Genomic DNA, 20,270 nt, shown 5'->3' with positions numbered 1-20,270 from the left:
TTAACAATGAAGACGTTCAAATAGAGAAAGATTTTGCATACCTTTGCTCAATTATCAATTTAAATGGAGACAGCAGCCAAACACTTAGAAGGCAGAGATTTGAAAAAGTAGCAAAGAAGAAACCAGAAAAGACAATTAAGGGTAAGGATGTTTTACTGGAAACCAAGACCAAGATTATCAACACAGTTGTATTTCCGATTACATGTATGGGTGTGAAAGCTGAACAGTGAAGGCTGATAGGAAGAAATTTGATGCATTCAAAATATGGGGCTAACGGAAAGCTTTGTGAATATCCTGGACCAATATAAAAATGAACAAGTGGGTTGTAGATCAAATCAAGCCAGCACTTTTCCTGGAAACAAAAATGACAAAACTGAGGACATCAAAAGAAGTCACTGAAGACACTAATTCTAGACACTAATTCTAGGGAAAGCCAAAGATAGAGGAAGAAGGCGAAGACCAAATATGAGATTCCCATAAAGGAAGCCACAGCCTTAAGAGCTGAACAGGACGGTCAAAGACAGACATTTTGGAGGGCTTTCATTCAGATGGTCACCCTAAGTCAGAGACAAATTTATGGCATGTAACAACATATACAGGCATTATACAGGCATCTATATAGGAAAAGACACCCTGTCTTTAAGAATTAACCAGTCACTGATCTAAACCTTTCATTACTTGTACCCCACGTACTGGTACCCCACCTTTCATTACTTGTACCCTATGAGGGTGGGCTGAGGGGCTCAGCCCCTCAAATCCTCTTTGCATCACAACATTCAGTGTCCTGAAGCCCTCATAGCTTTCCTCTACTCTCTTGAGAAGCTGCCAATGAGAGTAGGTTGGGTTTGTGGCCGATCCTCCTCCAGCTGCCTCAGGGTGCTCAGCAGGGTAACCTCCTTTACCTCCCTTGCTATATCCTATCTGCCAATAGTAACCAAAGCTAAGTCCCCAGTTGGCCAAATAAAACAATGCCCACCCTTGTTGCTAATGCTGAGGAGCAGGTGGAAAATTGCACTCAAAGGCAGTCCAGGCATGCACAAAAAGGACCTACTCAGGACTAGTAGCCTCGCCTCACTGGGTGGGCACGTGGGCCATGCAGAAAGAGACTCTGAAGAAGGTGAAGCACCCATTCCACTCACTGAGACCCTGGTGCTCCCATTCCAGCTCCGAAGCCGGGGGAGGGGGGTGTAAATCCTTGCCTGCCAAAGAATCCTAAAAAGAGCATTTTGTCCACTGATTTTGAAGTATACCTCAAATAGTTGTTTGGTATGTACCGGGCTTGGCTGGTGTTTTCACGTACCATTTCATAAAATAAAAAATCTGCCTATGAGACCAGGGAGGTATTTAAAGAAACATTCTCAGTGGGATTGACTGTAAACAAAATGGTGAATGTTCATATATCATTCTCAAATACCCCTGACCTTGCTTGTAATCTTCCTCATGCTGGCTTTCTACCAGTGTAACTCACAGAGTTCAGTGGGGTTATTTATGTCTTTTTAAGTACAAGGGTTGGCGAGAGCATGCATTATATCAGAGTTTAAATACATGCTTAAACATGGTGTTATTTTGTCCAATAATCTGTAAAACCAAGCAAGAGATATTAAACAAAATAATAGATTATATGCTTGGCTATAAAATGGATGCTTTTTATTTTATTTTACTAGAATGTATTCAGTCTGACAAACCCTTGATGCTTAGAATATAATAGTGGCATAATCATTGCCTGAGGCTACCATTCCTCAATGTCATGGGATACTTATTCATCTAAGACAGGGACAGGTCTGCCTTTGGCTTTCATTTTACAAGATTACTTGTATTTCTGTCTCATTTGGCATAGGCAATAACCTGCCAGAAAGCAGATTCCACCAATCTGGAGATCTTTTATGTTTGGAACAGTTTGGAATCCCGGCAACCATTCTGCATAACATTTGGCTTTGAAAATAGAAAGATTCGAACCAAAATAATTTTGAATGTTGCACATACTTTAAGAATTGTACTTGTTAAATGTAGGATTTCTTTTCTCCAGAGATGTCCTATTGGCTCTTGCATATCAACTAGAGCTAAGAAAAATGTTCATAAGGTTTGATTTTATGGTTCAAAATTGTATGTTTTGTGTGGGAAACCCATTTGTTAAACAAGTAAGCAAAATGTACAAAGCATATCAACTAGATCTGAAAAAAATATTCATGAGTTTGTATCCTGTAATTGAAAACTATGCTTTTTTTTCCTTGGAGATCCTTTTGTTAAACAGGTAAGAAAATCATACACAAAAATCAATGTTTTCTGCATTTTCATGGTGTTTGTATGTGTATGTTTAACAGCCTTGGAGAGATTTTGTATGATTCATCCTCCTATCCAACCTCTGGATGGAAAATAGATCTTTGAGGGGCAGGTCAAAAAGATCCCCCAAATGGAAGTGTTTGTGTGTGTTTATTCCTTTTTAAAAAATAATGAAAATGAGACCAAGACCGCCATCCTTTGGATTCTTGGGGAGTGTTGCAGGACTTATCTTACTTGGTGGTCTGCCCACATCAAGCGAAGTCTGTGGGTAAGGGATGAGGGCCACTCTTTCTGGCCTCCCCACTGGTCTCGGATCTCCCCACAGTTGTCCCTTTGCATTATCTGGACATTGAGCTTGTACATTCCCTCAATGATTCCCCAGTTATTGCTTCTGCCATATGATTTCTTGTAGATACAGTGCACGTTAATGCAGTACAAGCCTCCTCATTACTGGCAACAGGATGTGATGAATTTCAGCTGGAAGGAGAGAAAACCTAATTGCCATTGTAGCGAGCCAGCCAGAAATTCTCTCGGAAAACCACAGAGTAAATTGGTATTGCCAGGCTAGCTCATGCCCAGAGTACCCAATAGGTATAAACTGAAGACTGGCTGTTCAATGGTGGCCATGTTCAACAAATGCCTGCCATTGTGCAACCCATTAAAACTAATACGATACATAGACTTAGTGTTCTGGACTTAGTGACACTTTGGACAGACCCATTAAAAACAATGAGATTTAACTTAGGCATGGCTAACTTGTCACAGAAATTTTGTGTGTGTATTGCATAAACCATTAATCAGTTGAATAACTAACGTCTGTCTGGAATGGAAACTTGAACATGAGTTTCAACAGATACAAGAGGTAGAACAAGAGCACCATTCCTATCACCTGTGTACAGCTGGAAGAATCTAGGAAGAATATTATGTCCTATCTCACAAGATGTGGGGTTAAGATGATGAGCACCATGCTTCACAATCCGTATGTGTGGGTGAATATTGAATGAGGTGGGATTTTATTATTTGGGTAAAGTATGATTTGACTCGCATGACTAAGGAGAGAAATCTTACAACCAGAGGGAGAAACCCAGAACCCAACATAACAATATCTCAATAACAGGAAGAAAATAATCTACAAGATTTGCTATAGCAATATGGTAGCTATTGATAAAGCAGTTCTTTTATCTCTCATTTGGTCTCCAGCCATAAATGGAGTATGTATTTGTATTGGTGCCAGAATTTACAATACAGGCTATAATCCAATATTTGCTTACCAAAAAGTTAGTTCCGTTGAACTCAGTGGAGTTTACTTCTGAAATGACTGTACTGCATGTCCATGGACAAACCTTCCATGCAAGTAGCATGGCAGATCTAAAGCCAGTGATCTGGTTTTACCCTCTAGTTCAGTTGGAATTCCATACATGCATGCCAAAAAGCAGCTTGAATCCACCCAATGTGGCACAAAAAACTCAGCTTCCCAAAACAATCCTGAGTTGCTTTTTTACATTTATTGTTACCTGACTTGAATTATATTTGGATATTATTCTTGCTGCTATTGCAATTGGCAAGAGCATAATGGAAATAATCCGGCCAAAGATGAAAAATGATGAATCCAGACTGGCAACCAAAAAATGAATGGGTAGCAAGCCACACATTAAGGATTTCTTAGAAATAATTGATCTTACTCTGAATTGCACCAACAATTTAAGACACTGGAAAGAAACATCAGTAATAAGTGCATTTTCCTGAGCATTGAGTATTGCTAGGTTTATATGGATTTACACATCAAGTTAGTCAGGAGAAATTAAATAAAAGCATATCAGATCTGAGAAATGAGAGATAAGGAAAAACCGATTGAATAGAACATCAGCTGCCTGACATTTATGACACATTTCACATCCTTGATTGGAAAGACACTTAAAAGCTATACTCCTAGTCCACTTACCTGGACTTCGTTTTGAGTAGATGTCATAAGATGGCCATGTTAGGCATTAATCCTGACAATGGCTCGGATCCAGATGTGTCCCCTCCTCCCCATGAAAGGAAGGGCTCCTTCCATTTGTGGAAGGAACTGGAATCCAGCAGGGACTTGGCCCTGGTGGGAGGGATGAATGCCAACTCCCCACTTTCTCCTGTAACCTTTAAAGCCACAGGACAAACTTTTAGGGAGCTGCAGGGAGAAGGAAGAATTACAGGAAAAATGCAACCTCATCCTACCCTCTTGTGCCAGCAGGACATTGCTGAGAGCAAGTCTGGACAGAACCCAGTAATTGTATCGTGCCTCTTCTAAGCAAAATTATTCCAGGTTCTTTGTGTTCTGGAGTTTCTTCTGGATTTGTGTTGAGTGAAATCAAATGTTCTGGAAAAAAACATTGGAAGGGGGCATGGCTCAGTGGCAAAGTATATGTTTTCTATGCAGAATGTCCTAATACAAAACCTGGCATCTCCAGACAGACTAGAAATATTCCACCTGAAATCCTGGAATGCTATGACTGCCAGTCTGTGCCAACAATACTGAGCTAGATGAACCAACGGGCTGACTCAGTGTATAAGAGTTTCCATTATGCATTGGCTTTTGGTTGTTTCTTTTAGAAAAAGAAACTCCAAGTATGTATGCAAATATTTATCTTTTTAATGGGGGGGAGGGGCTTAGATGTACCATAAAAATAGAACATTGACTCTGTTTCTCTAAATTACAAGTTGTTTAAAAAGATCAAATGACTAAAAATCACATGTTTTCAAGAAACTGGCAGTCAAGCTTGATGAATCATTATTCATGCCACTAGGCCTTGTGTTAGTATTTAAAAACATAAAGCAAAAAGCAAGGATGTGTGTGCACACATGTGCCTTTCCAATGAGTACCAAGGAAGAGCAAAGAGTGATGCCCCCCAAAACCACCCCTCTATTCTCATCCCGATTCATTTCCCTTTCTCATACCTGCTGTAAATCTATTTCTAAAGAAACCTTCTTGCAAGCACTAATGTTATGAGTGTCTAGTTTGGTCTTGAACTGGGAAGTTCCATGTAGTGCAGCCAAGTGAATGTAGGCGCTGAATGACTCTTACTTTAGCACTGGCAACGGGACATCGTTCACTGACCTCCAACACCTCACAGCAGCTTCCACCCTTGAGCAACTGGTGCCTGAACCAGCTGGCTCACCTTCCCTAGTGGTCAGACCAGTCCTGCAGCTGTGTTTCTGTGCACTGGGAGACAGTCAAAATGGGATGCAACTACTCACCCTGAAGTGCAAAAGGTTCGCTGATAAACGACATGCAAACCATTTTTCCTTCACATTTTTTTTATTATCCAAATATGAAAACAGGCAATCTTTACATAAAGTAAGACGGACACAAGTTGGGTACATGGCGTCATGCTGCAGCCTGCTTCAAAGGAATACAATTGTATTTATTTTAAACTATCAGAATAAATAAATATTATACATGTTTGCATTGCCAGATAGTGAATCCTACGGCACAAAACTGTTACATTACAGCTTAATTTTTACAGGAAATCATATGGTACATAGCGTTGATGTTTCTCACCTTTTAAAAATACTTTGCTTTTGAGTCAGATATGAGAGTCGTGTCATTGTGGTTGGATCACATTAGTCAAGATGGGTTAGTAACATGAAGTGAACAAAGCAGATTTTGAAATCTTATGAAACTCCCAGTTATATCTTGGAGATAACCACTGCATCTTCTCACTAGCTAGCAAAAGTTTCAAAAGTCAGGAAGGACCATTAATATTTCACTGTGCACAGCTTATGGACTATATTCCACTGAAATATCAGCATTTTTCTAGGAGGGATTCCCTCAAGTTCAAAAGGCTGCACTGCCATTACCTCCATCAAAATAGACCTTTATAAAACTAAGTGAATTATTTGGCATGTTAACTCACCCGCGGTGTTCAATGTATTTTTAATAAGAATTTAGCCAGTTTCCATGTTGTGGACTCAAATGCAATCTGCAGTTGAAGTCTGTACATGCATGCAGTGTGATTTGTGGGACCCAAAAATGCATTTGAAAATGTGCGTAGAAAATGGATGTTGAAAAATACACACAAATATGGTTTAATTAAAGGGAGAAAATATGGGCATTTAAGATGTGTGCAACTAATTTGTAGATTTCAAAAATGTACAAAATATGTTCCAATTTTGGTGTGAAAAAACAGCTTGTGATCAAGAAGGACCTGAGTCATAATGAGCTTTGACATGGAGAGCTGAGAAGTTTTGTGAACATGAGTTTTACTGATCCACATATCCCTAAGTTCAGTGGGGCTTACAGACAACAGCCTAAGTATTATATAACTTTCCCATGACTCTAATTCCACTGACTAATCAAGGACATACTCTTACACCTTCCCAGTATTTCTGGGAAGTACTGGGAGGCTGTTGTAGGCACCTCAGCCTCTCCTCAGAAGAAGAAAGGATGTGTGTGTGGCACTCTAAGTGTTTTTGAGGGTAAGGGAGCATGGAGGCAATCCCAGCCTTCCACTGGATGCCATAACCCTTGAAGTTCAGAAGGTTACAGGCAGCCACATTGATGATGCCCTTCAAAAGTCACAAGTGAACCTTAGACCCTCCGACTTTTGCTGTTCAGTGCCCAAAGTAGTTTTAGTGCCTTTATAAATTCAGCTTGCTCCACAATAAAATCTATACTCCAGTTTATTCAGTGTAAAGCTGGTTGTTCCATCTCTACAATGAATAGCTCTTTAGTAGCCATTGCAGTATGTCCACCTATATCTGTGTTTCAAGTAATGAGAAAGAGTGGTTAATTTTACTCACTGTTGAATCACACAGGGAAACAATTTACACTCCCATTGTTGAGAAGTTTCCTTGGAAGTAAGGCCTAGTCCTCACAAGCAGCGCATGCAGTTATAAAACTGTCTGCTGATGAATCTCACTCAACTGAATGCTCTTCTGTACAAAATATTTCCTCCACATAAACAGCTGTCAGGGAGAAAGGTTTTAACCTCTGCCTTTCTAAGTGCAGGGATTTTTTTTTGACAGGGCAAGAGGGAGGAACTTCTTATCAATGGGGCCAGATATGGGGCCTTCTCAACTTATCAATCTGTTCCTACACCAAATAAGCTTGAAAAAGTCTGCCATTGGAGCCAAGCCTAATTGCATGCTCTCTCTCTCTCCCTCTCTCTCCCTCTCTCTCTCTCTCTCTCTCTCTCTCTCTCTCTCTCTCTCTGAATGTGTTCATGTGCCTGTAGGGGTGTATGTGTGAGAGAAAGAGAGACAGAGAATGCAATAAGTCATCGGATGTGAGCTATGTGTATGAATGCATTCCTTCAATATTTGCCTCTCTTTTTACAGGGACAGTGCCCACTTCTACTACATGCCCCTTTAAATAGCTACAATGGGTTGCAGACCCTGGTGTAGAGAAACATTTAGTCATGAGAGTCCCCACCTGCAGGATGAAGCTGCATAGTTCAAGAACTCACCTGCTGTTGCTAGGGACTAGACCTCGGTCTCAGTTATTTCAGGAAAGGGTAGGATCACTGTCTTAAGGTAGATAGCTTGGGACAATCCCCTTCTAAGAGTTCAGATCTGGTCCTGATGCTCAGAGTGCTCTGCTATAATGCAAGGGATGTATTAATGTTCTCAGCAGCAGCATCCAAAGCCATGTTTCCATGCAGGTTTCCTGTATGTTCAGTTATATGGTTCAGTAGGTCAATTATTTGTCAGACATATTCTAGTATTCAGTATGCTAGAAAAACGAGTCCAGCCAATGCTGTGAATCAATAGCTCATTTTATATATAATGCTTTCCCTTTTTCTGAATCTCAAATATTCAAATTTCTTGGGAAACATGCAGCGGTGTTCATTGAATTAATGCTGACGCAACATCATTAGCACCTACTAGCAAGACAAAGGGAAAAAGTGGTGATTTGCTGCCAAGATTTGGGATAAATCACAACTTGTGCTTTTGCTTTGTAAGTGCCAACAATGGTGCACTTGGGTTGGTTTGCAGCAGTGCTGTGACAGCATTCAGTACTGTCCCTGATTACATTAGAGTCAAATGGTTTTCCCTATTAAAATCAACATGTTTGATAAATATAGCTCTTTAAAACAATTTGTGTCAGTTATTTAGGAAACTGTATATTCTTCTCTAACAAATTTCTGCACAGTTTTGTTCAGAGAAAACTTTCAGAGCAACAGAATTGTGTGTTTGCTTTGGTTAAACAGAGCAAGAGAGTAGTTAAACATTGTAATAATTACTAGATGAAAAAATAACTTACACTTTGGAGACCATGCAAGGGTTGCTTCTGAGAGTTAATTTTTCAAGTTTTTATTTTATTTTATTTTATTTTCAAGTTTTAATTTTTCAATGGGAAATCAGTTTTGCAGTATTTTATGGCTAATTTTTTCCTTGAACCAAGGTCTGTGTTTTTAAAGATTAAATAGTATAAGAAGAATGGAAAATTTAGTACAAAATACAAGGCAAGATGGCACTAATACTAGATGGGATGGTAAGCTCCATCTCAGGCATTCATACAGATTTTAGGCAATATTTCAAGATGAAAGTATCTGAGGCAATTCTACCAAGAAAAACAAGTATATCAATAAACACACATTTGCATTCCTTTCTTCGTTTAAAGCTAAACCTGCTGCAGTACGTTGCCTGTTTACATGGAATTAGTATGATAATTCGAATAGCTATACTGCTGTGTGTAGGTGTGTGTGTGTGTGTGTGTGTGTGTGTGTGTGCATGCATACATGCATATCTGTTATGAACTTTCCTTCTTTTCAAAGCTACAACATGAAAAATGAATACGACATTTTACTTCAGATGGTGATCTATTTTTTCACCCTTCAAAGGAATGAAACAGAAAACAAGCCATACCTGTTTTCCTTTCAAGGGAATTGTAATCTAGGTATGTGACTAGTTCTTTTTAAGCTGTTTGACTGAACTGTGTACTTTCTATATGCACATAAGAAACATTTTTAGAATGGGGAGTTAGGGGGAGGAGGTGATGGATCACCTTACTTTTAGGAGAAAGGTAACAAGGAGGGAAAAATGAGTTTCCTAGCTTTTTCTCCAAACTCCAGAAACAAGTTGAAACATGGACAACTTTTTACACCAAGGAAACTAAACAATGCAAAGCTTTTATGAATGAATGGTTAAATTTCACCTTCATATCGCTCCGCTTTTCTTACTGCATGCTGTACTAACATAGGAGGGTAAGCTGGATAAAATGTTTAACCATTCTGAGTTCTGCTTCCCATTATAACATAAAATTAAGAATTGCATTCATAGGCTACTTACCAAGGAATAAGCCCCATTAAATGGGCTGGACTTACTGGACATGAATAGGATCATGCTATTAATAATGTCTGTTTAGCGCCTTAAGAAACATCTTCTTTTAAAGGAACACTTTGCCATTTCTGCCCTCTTCTGTTTAAATAAAGCTTCTAACTCAATTTTAAATAAGGTGCTATCTCTCAAATAAGAAGCTTCCAGTATGTTCTGTGGAGTGGTGATGTCTTGAAATTAAGAAAGTCTTTAAAATAAGAAATGTCAAGTTGTCATAATTTTGAAAGAGAAGCAACAACAACAACATAATCATGGAATAAACAAAACAAAGCATAGTTTACATCTCCCTCACACTCTTTCTTTTTGAACTTGTAGAAAATGCCACCTGGGAGCTTCAGTTTCTCTGTGTGGCTGCTAATTACAGTGTTCATTCAAGCTTCCGCGTGGGCATATCATAGCTTGCTGCTGCATGTAAATCCAGCACAGGTGGGTTACTGGGGTGGTAGTCAAGCCAACCACAACTGTTAAACAGCCCACAGGCCCTGCTGGCTTGTCCATCACTCCAACCACCAACCTGGATTGGGTTTGCATGTAACAACAATCCATTGTGCTGCCTGCCTCCATAGCTGAAATGGTGGCCACTAACATACCAAAAACACCACAGGGAAATTCACCAATGGTGGCTTCTGGTTATGTGTAAAGTAACCCACTATAAGAATTTGCAAAGTGCCATCACTCATGATAGGAGCAACAATTCAGCCTAGAGTTATAAGTCAGCTTAATGTAATTATACCGAGATCCATCCCATGGGCTACACCTGATGTTGGGTCTCTATACCCCTCTCTATCCCCTAAAACATCTTGGCAGGACCCTGCAAATCTCTAGATTAGATATGAGGGACAGGGTGCTGAAAGTAGAAGGTGGACTCTGCTCTGCTGGTGAATACTGTTTTCTCAACATATGGACTTATTTGGATTCACCCAGTGAAAGAGAAAAACATCCAGTCTTGGGCACAGAGGCATCCACACCACAAGGCAGGGCAAAGTGGCTGCCTAATGTGAGGCCAGTGGCATTAGCCCACCTCTTTTCCTTGAGCCCTCTAAGTTAGCCTGCTGTCGTGAAGAATGCTCTCCTGTCACTAGTGCTGAAGTAAGATTCGACTATCTGTCTGGTTGGAATCTGGAAGTAGAACTGGGGAAAAGCCAAAATGCCTCGAGTCAGCTCAGCTTGGAGAGCTAAACTTGTAATATTATAGCCACACTTAATGCTCCCACCCACTTTTGAAGCTGTTGCTATCTATCTTCAAAATCCAGTAATTAGAAATGCTCTTCCTAGCAGATTCTGGGGTGTTCTGAAGTCTTTCACCATTCCTGACATTTCATCACTGACAGTAAAATATGTTTGGAAAAACTGGAAATTAAGCCAAGACTTTCTTCCTTGAACTTGTAATTGAACTATCAGGGGAAAGGTAATACCTGTAATGTAAAGGGTCAAATGTGAAAGGTATGTTCAGTAATATGATATGAAGCTTTATGAATGATGACCTTTGAATATCAGAAAGTTAAGTCTGCATTGAACCAATTTCTATATTGGTTTTTTAAAATTTCAATGTAATGTTTGCATATCTCTCTCTTTCTCTCAGCACTATCTTGCACTATACAATTTGTTCTCCTTAATACTATTTAAGATATCAGAAATACACTTAAAATATCAGGATATTAACAGTGCAATCCTGTATGTTCTAACTCAGAGGTAAGTTCCATTAAACTTACACAGTCCACTGAATTCTGCATATGGAAATATGCCAGCACACCTTTGTCTCTGTATTGAAGCAAGTGGAACAGCAGGACATGTTGGCCTTCCTTAGTCAACTACCTCTGACGTGAAGGTCTTCAATATCTGATGAATTGTCACTGTAATGAGATCTTGGATTTTACACTTAAGAGCAAAAAACAAAACAAAACATAACAAAACCCCCGAAGGGTACATTTTAGTTCATGTCAACGCTTGTGGACCTCAGCCCTCCTTGACAGGGTTGACCCCTGAACCTAGAAATAACAACAGGCTTCATGGTGTATTTGGTTCTTGCTAACTCTGTCTTAAATCTGTCACAATATTCTTCAGAGACTTCAGAGCAGCTTTACCATTAGCCAGGGTGAGGTGATTTAAGTAGTCGATCTTGAGTGTCATGAAAAGGCAGCGAATGGTTGGCTATTTAGCATCAGTTCTGTAGACCCTGGGAAGGTACCACATCATAGATTGGACAGGGACAGGGTGGACAGGGAATTTGGACCTGCAAGGAGCAATTCCCCCTCCACAACCCTTATCACTCAGACATTACAGAGTGAAAATGTCCCCAGATGCACCCCGCCACCACCACAGGCCAAAAGCAGGGGTAGAATAATGGGAGCCCTGAAGCTGCCACAGTTCCTTTCCATCTTTCTGCTCACACCTGGGAAGAGAGACATTCTAACAGGACAGGGAAAAAATTGCCATGGGAACAAAATCAGTAGAACATCACTCCTTCATTTCTTCTACTCTTCCAGACTCACAGGCTCTGATTTCAGAAGCTCTCATGTGAGAGATCTTCACAGAAGCTGGCAGGATTACTCTGTTGATTTATAATTATTGCACTCTTTTCCTGACAAGGAGGGTCAAGTTGGGAGAGTGGAGGTACTTGTGGGATTTTCTGCTTCAGGAGCCAAGAGAACTTGACTGGCCTTGAGGACCATGCACAGGGAAGGGGTGCTGCTTCGCGGCAGATCCCAAGCTTGGCATGCAGAAGGGCTCAGGCTTAATCCCCACTTTCTTCATCTAGGGCAGGAAAACTGCTGCCCGGAACTCTGGGAAGCCACTGCTAGTCAGTATCAATAATCCCGGGTTCAGTGGCCTGACTGTATATGACTTTGGGGAGTGCATATGGGGATACCATTTGCTGCTCCAAAGGAACAAAATGTTTTGGGTCAGCCTTGCATTCAACTGCTGTGGAAAAGCACAGATGTGCACACACACAACTGGTCTCAAATTCCTTACACAAGACCTTCATCAAGTTGAGTCAGATCTTGGTGCATGCAGCTGGGCTAGAAGAGACAGATACATGCAATTTTAGTTTTATTTATAGATTTATCATTTGTCTTTTGGTCCAAACAAGGTTTTCACAGACTTCCCCACCCCTTCTCTCCATGGCAATGCTTCATAGATGGTGGGCGACCCTGTGGAATGGGGGTGTGCTGTGGGGCAGAAGGGAGGGGCAAGCTCCAAAATGAGGCTCAGGCAGAAGCACCTTACACGGGTGGCCTCTTTCCAATAAAGGAAAGCAGATCCTGGATCCAACCCATAAATAACACTCTCCTCACTTCTGAAGACAGAATACAAAGAGAGAAACCTCTTTGGAATTTGGAAAGAAGACATTCAACTACTTTTATTTCTCTCATTCATTTCACTTGAAGAAGTGCTTCCAAAGATGGCTACCGGAAGTGCTTAAAAAGGACTGAAGCTTAAGAATTTCCCTGCATTCATATGGTGTGGTGATTATGGAGGACATGAGGAGAAAGTGGCATTAAGGGTGCAGACTAGTTTCCTGTGTCTGGAGCAGTGACCACATAAAATCAGCTGACAAAGAGTTTGGCTTTTTTATTATTACAGTGTTGATTCTACCTACTATATAATTATAAATGCAAAAGGATAGGGAAGGGAGGTGCTTCACAATTCTGTATAAGGCAACACTGACGTTAACACACAAGTGAAGGAACATTTCCAGCATTGTATAAGCTATATACAGTATGAAGCAGGACCTTGTGTCTCTCCCCACTTCCCCCGCCACCAAGAATAACAAAGCAACAGACACATTTATCATAGCATAGCTAAAGAATCTTTCCAAATATTACGTATTTGACTCACAGTTCTGAAGACAATTTCACATTTACAACATCTTTCCTTTCTGTAGGATACCTTTTAATAGGCCAGTGGAAAACAGGCAGAAGCAATGCCTGATGTGGAAACAGAACTATACAGGACAATTTTGTATATGTTTCCCTACAAGCAGGAGCACCTTAACTGCAGAGCAAAATGGAGAGTTGAGCATCACATGTCAAAGGCCAGCCCATTCACTGGCGAAAATGCAGCTTCTTTGCTTGGGATCATTGGTGGGATGGGCTCTTACCATTTTTTCTGCCAGATGTTCAATTTGGTAAAGTATCCAGCCCCAGAGAAGCAGCATGTTGCTTTGCTCGCAGCCGTAGGTTCTCAATACTGGTTGTTTTACTGTTCAGGCTTGGAAGAGAAGAGGATGCCTGCAGGATCGGCGAGGACCACACTTGCTGGGCGTGGGAGAGGGACTGGTAATACGACTGGCAGTGCAACGAGCTGAGGGGGGCCATGTTGACATTCATGCCCAAGTAAGGCATGGCAGAAGGGGTCCCCATTTCAAAGGAGGAGTAATGGACCAAGTTGTTTGTGGCAGCCATGTGCTGGCGGAATTGCTCTTGTAGGCGGAAAAGGCTGAGGGGTGAGGATGAGTAGGAGTGGGTCTGAGAAAGACCGCTACTGGAGGACGGCGTGGCTGTGGCACCGATGGGGGAATCTGCATGTTTAAACACAACAGAATCAAGTCAGTTAAAAGAATCACCTGGAATAGAAAGTCCATTCACATTTGGAAATAGTGTGAGTGTGCGCATGTGAGTTTTAAAGGCAGTATGTCCAGGTTGCCCCAAATTCAGAGCAGCTTGAGATGCTGCTTCATGCCAGGGGAGAAGAAGCACCAATGACTTGCTTTTCCATTCCCATCAGGAGTTTGCATCTCATGTATATGTGTGGGCACCCCGTTCACATGTTACGTCCATGCTTGGATGCCCAGTATCGGGCAACCCTGAAGATAGGGATGAGAAGGTGTGAGCACATTCCCCCACAGGCCGTGGGGAGAAGATTACTGGCTGGGAGAAATGCATTGTCTTATTCGGGCCCAGGGCTTTCCGATGCTGGGTGGATTCAGATGAGCAGAAATGTCCTAGCAGCTGCTTGTAGGCTTCTCATGTGCCTCTAGTGCTACCGTCTCTCCATGCAGTGATGCTTCCTGCCACCCTCTTTCCCCTTCCCCAGATTATTGGATGACAGCAGAAGAATGGGGGTGCCAGTGAATCCCAGCAGCTCATGCACTGATGACATCATGCAGAAGATCTCAAGAATCTTCTGCAGGGCTTGCCTGGATTGAACAAACCCAGAGACTAACAGCTTGTGTAAATGTTTGCTGACACTATTCACTGTCAACTGAAGCTGTTGGTGCACTTATAATTAATTATATTTTGAAAAAACACATTTCAGTCTTGATGATGTGGTGTTTCCACTTGTAGTCAGTGGCCAAGGACTGCATATACGGCACAGTTTTCTAAAATTTTCATTAGGATGTTCACAGTGATCTTTTGAGAAACACACACAGGATCACTCCCACCTCCAAGTTCTGCATCTTTTCCAATCTGATTATTTTAGCAGTCATCATCATGGCTATTATTATACCATGCCCTTTTCTGCAAGCAATCTGAAACAGGTTATATAATGTCCCTCTTCATTTTATCGTTACAACAACCCTGTGAGGTAGGTTAGGCTGAGAGTCAAAGAGTGGTCCAAAGTCACCCAGTGAGCTGGAACTAGAACATGGATCTCCTGAGCCTTGGTCTTACACTCTAATCAGTACACACATTGGTTTTCCAAACACAGAGATAAGTTGTCCAGTCATGAGATAAGAGGATGGGTTTCTTATGGATTGGTAACTGGCTGAAGAACAGAAAGCAAGGACCAGGGACTAAAAAATCACCCTCAGATCTCCCAACATTGCCCAAACCAATTTTAATGAAATTACTTGGAAGCATTTTACCCTGAGAGAAAGCCATTTTTCAGAACCAACCCTCAAATTGTGTTTACATCCAAACTTTCACCAGCCGACCTAGAGTACTGCCAGAGAAGCAAGTCGACTTTCTTCCTTACCTGCTTTTGGGCTTGCCCTTTTGCTGTTCAGAAGTTTGTTGTCAGCTTCAGGACTCTTATCTGATTTGTTCTCCTCTAGTGAGATCTTGAATTCCTCCTCTCGGTCTGTCTGGTCCTCCGTGGCAGACTCACTCGCGGACTGCTCAGACAGGGTCAGGGTGAGCTCTGTGTTTACCTCACTTGGCAGGCTCAGTGATTTGTCTGCCTCTGGAGCTGGATTCTGTGCTTCTAAGAGCGGAGTGTCTGCTTTGCTTTCACCATGGTTGGCTTCAGAGTCTTTCTGTTTCTGTAGTTGCTCCTTCTGGAGGCTGCGCTGCTTCTTCCGGAACTTGGCTCTTCTGTTTTTAAACCAAACCTTCATTTGGCACATAAGGGAGGGCAGGGGGAAACAAATAATCTAGTTTCATATTATTTTGTGGTCATGCTAATCATATAAGTTGGGATGGTCTTTTTTTTTTTTTTGAGATACCTTACAAGACAAATATTAATTCAAATTGATTAATCACCTGCCCGCAATGAACTACTGAAGTGCTGAGTTGAAGGAATCATTCTCTAAAAACCCTGGGACTGAAAAGAGGTTTTTAAAAGCACATTAAAGCAAATTGGTGTTGCAATTACTCTAAGGGTGCTTCCAGACAAGGCTTTTGTGGGGCCATCATATTCTCGTGAGAAGTACTGAATGATGGTACCTGAACTCTGGCTTCTGGCAGATTGGTACACATTGCCAAGCGCTCCCTCATCACCACATCTGGATAGTGAGTCTTCTGGAAAGTTTTCTCCAGGGCTTCCAACTGCTGGGCTGTGAAAGCTGTGCGACTTCTCCTCTGTTTGCGGTGCTGGGAGCCATAACGGGCCTCCAAAATGATGTCTTGAAACGTACAGCCGTTGGAAGACAAGAAAAGTGGCCAATTTAATTAGTGTAATTTGTGTGGGTCATACAAAGAAAAACAATGAGGAAACTAACAGAAATAGTGAAATAATGCATGGGAAGGATTCTAGTGCAGGGCTTGGAGTAGCTGTAGATAGATTTCTTTTCCTGGTTTTACCTAAGAAGAAAGTAACCTGGGCTAAAAAAATTGGCTTACTGAGGATTTCTAGTTTAAGGGAAAGCAGAAAGTAGATCTGTGTTTAGGATTTCATCAGCATTCCTGACCACTGGCCATGCTGGCAGGCAGCTGGAAATAACTGGAAATCTATCTTTTGTTCATACTTACTCTAGAAGATAGAGGTATTACTGCCTTGTTTCCTCCTACAAAATAGAGGTGAACTCTCATGAGAACTTGCAGAATTTGACAGTTATGTAAGGCAAACCGATGCTGCATTTCTATACCCACTTGATTGGGAGTAAGCCCCACTGAACTGAATGGGATTTACTGCCGAGTAGACATGTATAAGCTTATACTAGTAGACTTTTGTTTTGTAGTTCTTGTAGTTATTTATTAGAAAGGAAATCAAAACGTCGAGAATGGTCCTAGAAACAAAGATGTTTCTAATATGCAACACATAGGCAGCTCCATCTTTTTAGTATGACCAAATTGCTCCTGCTGGGGGAGAGAAAGGAGGCAGACTTTATTTAATGGGTTGGATCCTGAGATCTGCCCATGCAGCAGATGGAAACTGGCTTTTTTGCCACCTTCTTGCCAGTCCCCAGAGAGCTGTAAGAATGTTTCCTGAGGGTGGAAAAATCCAGAGCAGTGGGGCTGAGCTCTGGAGGATGGTGGTCTTCACAGAAAATTGGAAAAAAAGACATTGTCTCTGCCTGATTTTCTGTAACCCTCCACTTCTCCTCTTCTGCCCTTATCACAGCTCCCATTCTTTTCAGAGTCCAGCAACCCTTGGGAGCATGAGAGCATGGGAGGATAAGAGAAGAGTGGGAAACTCAGCTTCTGGCCAACCCCTTCATGCAGACATCAGGTTCCAACCCTGTATATTATTGGAAGGAGGCTGCATTGCCATTTGTTTGACTTGGAATGGTTTAGAAAAGTTTGACTTGGAATGGTTTAGAAAAAGACAGACAATTCTCTGTCTGTCTGTCATCTAGGTGAATTTGGTATGATCTAAGTGTTGTAGGTATTTTAATGTAAGAATAATTTATCTTACTAATTATAATTACTCTTACAATCTATTTTATTGAATATGTATAGGTTTAATGTCACATTGACATTTACAATATCATTAATGTAAAACAAGACAAAATGTTTATTTAGTTTAACGGCACTCACTCTCTCATCTTTTACTGGCTGAGTCAGCATTTGCTGTGCTATGTGCTGAGATGTTGTGGGGGTTCGACTTTGCGGGGATGACATTTTGGAATTCGATGTGATGGTCTCTAAAGTTGTGTTTCCCATTTATGGTACCATTCAGTGGCACTGCCTAGACCCCCAAACTTGGAGGATTACAGGCTTCCAATGGAAGGCAGGAAAAGGATTGCCTCCATGCTCCCCTTGCTCCCCAAAACTTTTAGATGAGCATTTTGGGGTGTCCAAATGTTCTTCCCCCTCCTCCAGGGATGGGCTGTATTGTGAGCACATTATGCCTCACTTTTTCTTTCCAGCAGATAAAACAAAAGCTCATTAAAACACACTTTCCCCTGATTTTAACAAGCCATTTTCTATGAGAGCTGCTAAAAAGTTGCATGAATTGAATGAACTATCTCTGTGATTTGTAGGAGCAGCTTCTGCCAATATGAAGAGTTGATTCCAAAAGGCAGTGGCCCACTCCTTTCTTTTTCCCTCAGTCTTGACTCAGCCCTCGGGGTGGTCCATGCAGCTCATCGGCCAACAGGAGGGACAGCTGATGCTACGTAGTTGCTCTTCCCATTTGGGCTGGCCCTGCCCCAGTGGGTCTAGGAATTCCCTCCCGGTTCTACAGTGTCTCTCTGCATGCTCAGGTGGGTTCTGTTTTCAGTTGCTGCCTGATTGATCTTGCTTGCTAACCTCAACCTACCAACTCCTCCCGATTCTACCACATTTATCTCATCTATATTTATCTATATTCCAAATCTGAGCTGTCTGGCTGGAAATGCTGTACTGTGAAAAAGCTGGGCCTTCTCTCCACAGGCTGAGGCACCACTGGAATTCCTTGAAGATGGAAGAGCCTCACTTCTCCCCTCTCTGCCAGAATGCCTCCCCCCACATGGGGGCTCCAAAAAGGGCCATCCAGAGCCCAGCTGGTGTGGGAAGAGCTGTGCTGGCTTACCAAGGCTGAAGGGCTGCCTGCAGGCTGTTTTTGCCAGGTCAGGCGTGGGATTCTGACCTACCCTGACAGTATCAGGGGGCCAGCGGATCGTGCTCGTAGTATAACAATTTATACTAAATTAGATTCAGGCACTGGAAAAAAGCCCTCTACTAACTTACATACTGTGTGTGCAGAATGGGGAATGAATCTGTCAATTTCACTTTCTCATTTTTCCAATTTTAAGTTTGGTTTGTCCAAAACTGATAGTTTTTTGCAGTCTTAAGTTCAATTGACCCCACAGTTTGGATTAAAAAAAAAAAAAGCTTTTATGTGCATTTCTCCTAATGCGTGTATATGTGGCAGGAAGTTGTACGCAATTGCATACTTTTCCCAGTGTAATGTAGGTTAGATTTTTGCATGTACTGCCTCTTAAGATACATTGTGAGCAATGGCAGAAGATAGAAATGGCTAAAATTGGGCACCTCTGTCTTCAGCAGGATGGGAGAAGCACATAGGCTCTTGACGGCCTGTAATCCTCTGAAGGACACCTTTACATTGTTTCTTAAAATGCCTTATGTGAAAGTAAACAGTTGATTGCAAATATTCAGAATGGGCAGTGCTTTATAATCTTGCATTGGCTGCCAAATAGAACCTTATTCCCCCATTTTACACTGCAAAGATCGTATCCACAGTTCCGTTCCCTCTCCTCGTCGCTAAACAGCTTCCATGAAGTCTCCATGTGAAAAGTCACTTATCACACAGTTGGGTTACAACCAGCATTTGTTCATTGTTTTAGAGATGGTGAGAGAACCACATGTGTGTTCAGCATCATTTTCTACAGTTAGACCAACTAAGCCTTTGCAGCCATTCCAGAAGTAGCTTGCACTAGTCTGCAGGAATTTGAAATTGCTACTCCCTGAGTCTGTTCAAGGTTTTATTTGCATTTCAGCAGCACCGGGGCTGAAAGGCAACATGCAGGTCTTCCAGTGCAAGCACAAAATCCATAACTTGTTCTTACCAGCCAGTCTCTCCGCCAAGGTGAGGGCATGCACAGATGGCCTGTAGTCTGGGGCATGTTGAGCTTGCTGTGCCGCCTGTTGGTGAAGGTTATACATGGCGCTCAGAGAATTCATCGCATGAAGAGAATAACCATTCACTCCATAATGCTGCATGGTGACATATGGCCTGCGGCAAAGGAGAGATGAAGAAGGAGCTGTTAGAACTTCTGACTTGAATTTGGAATTTGGAAATTTGATGTGATGCAAATAACAGTGTTTAAGGAAATGCAGTTTTATCTCATATGGAATCGAGATAAATATATACATCAGACATATTTGTTTTCCTTTGGGATACGCACTTTTGCTTTAAATTCTGTTCAACTTAATTGGATGAACACCTAATGCTGGTCACCTAATTCAGCATTCACCAACCTGGCACCCTCCAAAGGTGTTGGATTACAGCTCCCATCATCCCTAGCCATATGGCAGCAGCAGGCTTGGTTAGCTTGACCGCTGGTACATAGGCAAGCCCTTGTCTAGCTAATGTAAAATTGCTCATGGCAGAGGAGAGAAGGAGAG

At 41.7% G+C, this 20,270-nt stretch overlaps 1 protein-coding gene across 2 annotated transcripts; it reads right to left on the bottom strand.

The window, feature by feature from the left end:
• Positions 1-13,718: 13,718 nt before the first annotated feature.
• DMBX1 (diencephalon/mesencephalon homeobox 1) lies at positions 13,719-19,865 on the bottom strand. Of its 2 annotated transcripts, none has more exons than XM_044450722.1 (4): positions 19,712-19,865; positions 16,206-16,384; positions 15,517-15,871; positions 13,719-14,119 (listed from the first exon to the last, which is right to left on the bottom strand). In XM_044450722.1, exons 1-4 carry the CDS (start codon positions 19,863-19,865, stop codon positions 13,719-13,721), a joined length of 1,089 nt encoding a protein of 362 aa, XP_044306657.1. The 2 variants fall into 2 exon arrangements, with proteins under 2 accessions (XP_044306657.1, XP_044306647.1); XM_044450712.1 differs by having other exon boundaries at positions 16,206-16,401; positions 19,714-19,865.
• Between the last annotated feature and the right edge of the window lie 405 nt (positions 19,866-20,270).

This window comes from Varanus komodoensis, unplaced genomic scaffold, assembly GCF_004798865.1.
Source record: "Varanus komodoensis strain SLA01 unplaced genomic scaffold, ASM479886v1 scaffold1, whole genome shotgun sequence".
Taxonomy (NCBI): domain Eukaryota; kingdom Metazoa; phylum Chordata; class Lepidosauria; order Squamata; family Varanidae; genus Varanus; species Varanus komodoensis.
This window is presented reverse-complemented; position numbering and strand designations above follow the sequence as displayed.

Bases quoted from the DNA above. Each gene is read 5' to 3' on its own strand.
- DMBX1 (XM_044450712.1), bottom strand. From the start codon at position 19,865: ATGCAGCATTATGGAGTGAATGGTTATTCTCTTCATGCGATGAATTCT. The intron at 15,872-16,205 runs GTACCATCATTC...TGCCAAATGAAG, and splicing joins TGCCAGAAGCCAGAGTTCAG to GTTTGGTTTAAAAACAGAAG. The intron at 14,120-15,516 runs GTAAGGAAGAAA...TTAAACATGCAG, and splicing joins AAGGGCAAGCCCAAAAGCAG to ATTCCCCCATCGGTGCCACA.